The sequence below is a fragment of the Bidens hawaiensis genome, unplaced genomic scaffold, assembly GCF_021521415.1.
Source record: "Bidens hawaiensis isolate Kalapana, Puna unplaced genomic scaffold, B.hawaiensis_p1.1 tig00038513_1, whole genome shotgun sequence".
Lineage (NCBI taxonomy): Eukaryota > Viridiplantae > Streptophyta > Magnoliopsida > Asterales > Asteraceae > Bidens > Bidens hawaiensis.
In genome coordinates, this window is record NW_027505549.1 from 16,787 (window position 1) to 22,862 (window position 6,076).

The 6,076-nt window shown below is 32.5% G+C and overlaps 1 protein-coding gene across 1 annotated transcript; it reads right to left on the reverse strand.

Moving 5' to 3' along the window:
* Positions 1–644: 644 nt before the first annotated feature.
* LOC143613892 (NAC domain-containing protein 83-like) lies at positions 645–2,112 on the reverse strand. Its single transcript, XM_077087487.1, has 3 exons — positions 1,631–2,112; positions 1,237–1,532; positions 645–971 (listed from the first exon to the last, which is right to left on the reverse strand). Exons 1-3 carry the CDS (start codon positions 1,863–1,865, stop codon positions 660–662), a joined length of 843 nt encoding a protein of 280 aa, XP_076943602.1. The 5' UTR covers positions 1,866–2,112; the 3' UTR covers positions 645–659.
* Positions 2,113–6,076: the final 3,964 nt, after the last annotated feature.

The following is a 6,076-nucleotide window of genomic DNA, read 5'->3' on the forward strand; positions in this document are numbered from 1 at the left end:
AAAACTTAACACTGAAGTTAAAGGTTTTGATCTAACCTAACTAAATGGGTTCGACTCAGTTTTAAATAAATCAATCTTAAAACACGTTTAGGCTTTTAGCTGACGGCAAACTGATTCACGGGCAGACCCACTTATTTGTATATATGAATAGTATAACGGAATCTGGATTTTTCAATATGGAGGCAACAAATTATTAATTACACTTGTTTCAACTACTTTACTTACATGAAGTTAGACGGTTTCTAAGGCCATGGGGTGCATTTATGCCTCGTAACTTCGTAGGTTCTACATTGTCCAGTTTACTCATTTTTACCCCCCTCAATTTAATTTAAAAGAAATTATTAAGTTATTGTGTGTGAGTGTAGAGGATTGCAAAGCTCGTTAACACATATTGTTTTCAACGTTGTTTAAAACATGAAGGAAGTGATGTCTCACTCATTAACATTTGTCAAGTCAGCTTCAACACCCTGGGTGTTAAGGTATACCCCCACATCCTATGGCTTTGATCGTCCGCATCAACATTAAATACTTGTTTTTGACTATATATTTGTATTTTATGATTCATTTTTTTATCTTGGAATATGATTCAAATTCTTGGTTTATTTTCAGAATTAGAAAATAGATTCCTCATCAATAGATCAATAGTATTTAACTAATGATCAATACATTAGTAAGGTTGGTAAAAAAAGATTAATTACATATACAATTGTAGTTTCTTGATCAAGGTCTAACGGTGTTCTACTTGACACTTCTTGAGTGACCACGCTAGAGCCACAAGATGAAGAAGAGGAACACGAGCTAGCTTCATCACAATCCATCAAAATCGCATTATTTCTAGTAAAATTTGGGTGACTAGTTACTTGTTTCCGTAAATCCAATGACTTCGAGTTATCATTTTCAACAGATTTTCGACTTTTCTTGTTCAACAATACATGACACAACACCCAATTTCCCATTGGAATCCAATATTTCTGCAAATCGAAACAAAATCAAGATGATAAGAGCGAGAAATTTCCTGCTAACCAACGGGATCAGTAAACACAACATGTAGCAGGAGGTGGGCCTTCAAGAGGCCTATGAAAGGAATTAGGAGCCCAGTGAATAGCAAGATTTGAATATGAGAACTCGGGAAATCAGCAAGTGATTACCTTTGCGTAACCCGTAGGTCATCAATAAAAAGTAATAAAAAATACTTTTTAGGCTAGTTTACATGGGAATTCATTTCAACAATGTTACCTTATCATTGGAGGTGGCTGTAGGTGAACTCGACAAGTAAACAAGGCGATATTCATGCATGATCCAGCGAGTTCTAGTAGTCGAAGGCTTGCTTTTATAGAACACGAGTGTCTTCTTCATCCCTGTAATGGTATCTATCTTCCTCGAAATCGGATTGTTGTTGCAACATCTAGTGATATGTTTATCGAAACCACTTGCTTTCCAATATCCATCGCCACTCTTTCTGTTTACCCTATTTCCATGTCCATACTTGGTTTCTTTCTTGCTAAAGAAGTATCTTTCTTGCTCCCACTCCCCTATATACGCATTTGAAATCAAAATAATTAAGTACTATTTAAGTTGCATTGAAACAAAATGAAACACTTATATAGTGTTTTACAAATTGAGCACACACCTGGCAAGTCCCAGGGATTAAATTTACAAATGTCTACGATTTCAGGAATGATTGAGGCAGGCAACGTGCATGCGAAGACCTTACGAAGCAGATACTGAAACACGATCTCTTGATCCGTGGGTTGGAATCGAAACCCGGGTGGCAATTTGATTGCTCCATCTCTAACAAAACTGAGTTTATCTTTAATGGCATTATTAGTAGGGTTTTCTGCATGCTTATTATCTTCAACAGACATTTAGTTGCTGGTGACTTAACACTTGGAAAGGAAGAGAGAGAATTATAATGCTATGAGAGTTAAGAAAAAAGGTTTAGTTATGAGTGGAAAGAGGGAACATTGGTGTCTCTTTATATAGTAATGGAGGAACTAAAGTTATAGAATCAAGATATAAAAGAAATGACTTTTGGTTAACTTTGGTCTATTTGGAACATCTTTTTCATATAGACTTGCTCCTTAAGTTTTGTGGGCATATATTCAACTCGCTCAATGCTAATTAATAATCTTTTATATAAAAACAAGAATATCAAATCATGCTATTAATACATATTAAATATGCATATATTAGTAGTTTTTTTTTTTGAACAACTAATTACTTTTACATCTATTTTATCTCATGTTATTAGTGAGATTTGAACACGCAACTTTTTAATTGTTAGGCATATACATCTTTACCACTAGTTGATTGGTGATTGTCGTTCATCAGATTTAATTGTCTGACTTCTATTATAAAAAAAAAAATACTATTGAGTTTTTATCTTTTTAGTTGTTGCTGATAGGATACCAGAAACTTATGATGACCTATATCTTCGAATTCGGTGCGCAATTAGGAGCCTAATTACTTAATGGAACTTATTTGTTTCAATTATTTATACTTTTTCCCGATTTGACTTTGATAATCTTTCTTATGGTAAATGGATTATGCTTTTTCAACTTATATAATCAAATAATGGATTTATGACATAAAAGGGGCATCGATCCAACAAAGAATTCTTTCTAGCTTTTCCATTTATTATTTATTTGAGAATCCAAAACCCTTTTCTATCATTATGCATGGTTGAAATATATTCAGCAATTGAAAAACAAAAACAATATATACAATACACGTCACTATATTTTCTGGAGGAATTTTAAGTTTTTAACCAAAATAAAATAAACTGAAAAACAATAAATAGCTTTAAAAAATTTTCTCAATGCATTTCTTAGAAGTTACAAATAAGAATGTTTTAGTACAACTGAATACCTTGTATTAATTTATCATTAAGATATATAACGAAATACTTTAATATAATTCGCCCAAGAAATATTTTCGGTTCCTCATTGACCATGATAAAACAAGGCTGCTTTTCAAATTTTGATCACAATTATCACATTCACTTTTGATCTTTAACTCATGATCATAAATATAAAAGTATAATAGTACATTGGTTTAAAGAAAACCAAAAGGAAATTCTTTTAATTAATTGGAGCCTAAATTTGGTGCTTTCCTTCGGGGAGAAGAAGTAGCTTTTATGTAATGGTGTAGTCATATAAGCTGATCGATTACCTTCATTGGTCAAAAAGGAGACCCCATGGTTTCTCCCTACCAAACAAATAAATATGTCGGGTTGTCGTTTTTACATACTTAGTAGTTAGTACTATGTTCAACATAATTACTATTACTATATCTAACAATTAACAGTGTTGGTGTCATGAAGTCACCGATTGGGCTATGTGGCAGTCAACCACTGATCATATTAATATTAATTTTTGTTAGATTTATGTTTTAGTTTCGAGACTGTATCGAACATAACCGAAACCAAGTGTTATGTTTTAGTTTCAGTACAGTATCAAAGATAAATGAAACCCACTGAATTTGTGTCAATTCACTGTCACAAGGCGCTGAACCGACAACTCTCGGGTTTCTCCAATGTCTGGGTTTTACCGATTGAATAAACGTCGTTTAAGTATATTTTAATTATGTTAATCTTTCTATATATTAGCGCTTAGGTTTTACAAACGTTCTTTATATGGTACCATAATGTGCATAAACGAAACCAAAGGAATTAATGTCGGCTCACCTCACCACTACAACACATGTGACTGATAATGTTGGGGTTTACCGACTCACCACCACAACACCCGGGACCGACAACGCTCAGGTTTTACCACCATTAAGGTTTTACCTATTGAATAAATATTGTTTCAAACATTTTATTTGATTATATTTTAATCTTTTTAAAAATTAATTTGACAACTTTTTTTAGGTTTTAAAGATTAGGTTTTACCAACGTTGTTTATACGTAATGGATTATGACCAAATTCACATTGGCTCCTCGTCGTACCACTCGGGTTTACCCACCAGGGTTTTACCAACTCTCGGGTTTTACCAATGCCCAGGTTTACTAACCGAATTCGCATTGAATCATCGCTACAAAGCCCTAGTTTTATCGTCCGGGTTTTCGACGCAACGCTTGTGGGGAAATAAGTTTTGTTACCGTTACAACCTTATTAATATGTTAATTTTTTTTTACAATTTATAAGTTTCGCTATTGTTTGCTACGTTGATATATTAATTTTTTTTAATTCAGTGTCAGATACTTAACGAACTTAACCCATACCAATCGTAGAACCACCATTTGGGCACAGTTGCCACAATGAGTAAATAAACATATCCGACTTGACGGGCGCAACGCGCCAGATATAGTACTATTTAACCTACAAATATTAGGTTTACTGAATCTATCCACAATTAGTTTTTACTATTTAAAAGGGCAAATTTTTAAAGAGCAAAGGGATATCAAGACAAGCTCTTTGTTTTGAAAATCCCTAGAATATTCACTTCAAAAATCGTCGACTGCCCATTTTCATCTGCCATCGACCTGATTTATAACCCAGTAAAGCCCTTCCACTTGTTAACAAGATTGGTCATCCTACCGTTTATATAAAAATCCAACCGTTATGCCATGATTTGCCACCCTATAAAATTTTGAACAATCGGATCTGACGAAAACTGAACTTTAAACAATTGGACAGACTATTTAATAACTCGTCGGCTTTTTGCAAAATATGCCAGGTTTTTTTATTTAAACGGTCGGACCTAACTTTTATGCGGACACGTGTCTAGTTGTAGATGGTTACATAACCCGTCGGATGACAGATTCTAATCAGACGGTCTGATTGTTCTTGGATAACCATTTTAGGTATTTCTATAAGTAAGGGCAAACTATAGTAAGAATGTACTTGTTCAAAATGGTATTTGATCATTTTCCTTTTTTAAAAACTCAAAAAAAAAGGTTAATTTATATTTAGCCAAATCATTTGACTTTTGAGGTTATTATTTATGTCCAGATGATTAATTTTGGTATTCGAAGCTGAGTTATACGCAAAGTATTTGCTTCAAATATTACGTTCTAATGATCTAAGCAAATCGTCGTCATAATGACCATATGGTTTATGTCATTCTCTATATAACTTACAAGTTACAAGTAAAAGATTTATGTGGACACTTGATGCATCATAACATGTCTTTTAATATCTCTTCTTTCCGAAAGTAAAATTATAGCTACATATTTTGTCTACCGATTTTATCAAATTAGCAACAACTTTATTTTTCTTCGATGTTTTTCGGGATAGTAGGTGGTTGGAATTTAGCTAAATACTTTTAGAATTTTCTGAAAATTCTTTTACTTATAGATAGTTTGCCACCACTCATGTAAGCTTAAACAATTTTTTTTATTAAGTTCGTTGGTGTTCCAACTGAATGAGACAAGTTCACTTGAGTGCCAAGCAAACTCCATACAATTTTTCACTAAAATTACCCCATTGTTTAAAGTTTTTCACTAAGCTTTATGTGGTACCTCGTCACCCAATGATTATGCCGAATTTGTTTGCATGGGTAGATAAATTGGCTAGAAGGGAAATAATTTAAAAAAAATAATATTATAATCAGGGTCGTCTCCGGTGATTTATATACCCCGGCCGAGCCACAATAGAAAGGCCCATAGGACTTAACTGATAACGAAATATATAAGCTAATTTTTGTAAACGGCGATTAATATTATAACAATAAATATAACAAAAATATAGTATTAATGTAATACCCCAATTTATAAAACCCTAAAATTTAATGCTAATACAAGTTATTAATACAAGAATTTTCACTAGGGACAAAAAACGGATCGGGTTAAAATGAGTCGGGTTAAAGAGAGTAGGCCGGCTAGGCCCAAAAAGAAATTAAATTTATTGTTTTTACTTCTAAATACACTTTCATCGTTATGATACACAAATAAATATATATATATATAATACACATACATATATTGAGAGGAATAAATAAAGTAGTAAGTTTCAAAGCATAAAATAATAAAATTATATATACATGCATTACAAGGTATTTAATAAAAATCAAAATATTCTTTTTAAATGAAATCAAATACACCAATAAAAATCATTGGTTTTCTAAAAATAAT

Excerpts from the sequence above, each read along its gene's own strand:
- LOC143613892 (XM_077087487.1), bottom strand. The coding sequence starts at position 1,865 with ATGTCTGTTGAAGATAATAAGCATGCAGAAAACCCTACTAATAATGCC. Across the intron at positions 1,533-1,630 it reads TAATCCCTGGGACTTGCCAG|GGGAGTGGGAGCAAGAAAGA; the intron begins GTGTGTGCTCAA and ends ATGCGTATATAG. Across the intron at positions 972-1,236 it reads CAGCCACCTCCAATGATAAG|AAATATTGGATTCCAATGGG; the intron begins GTAACATTGTTG and ends TTCGATTTGCAG.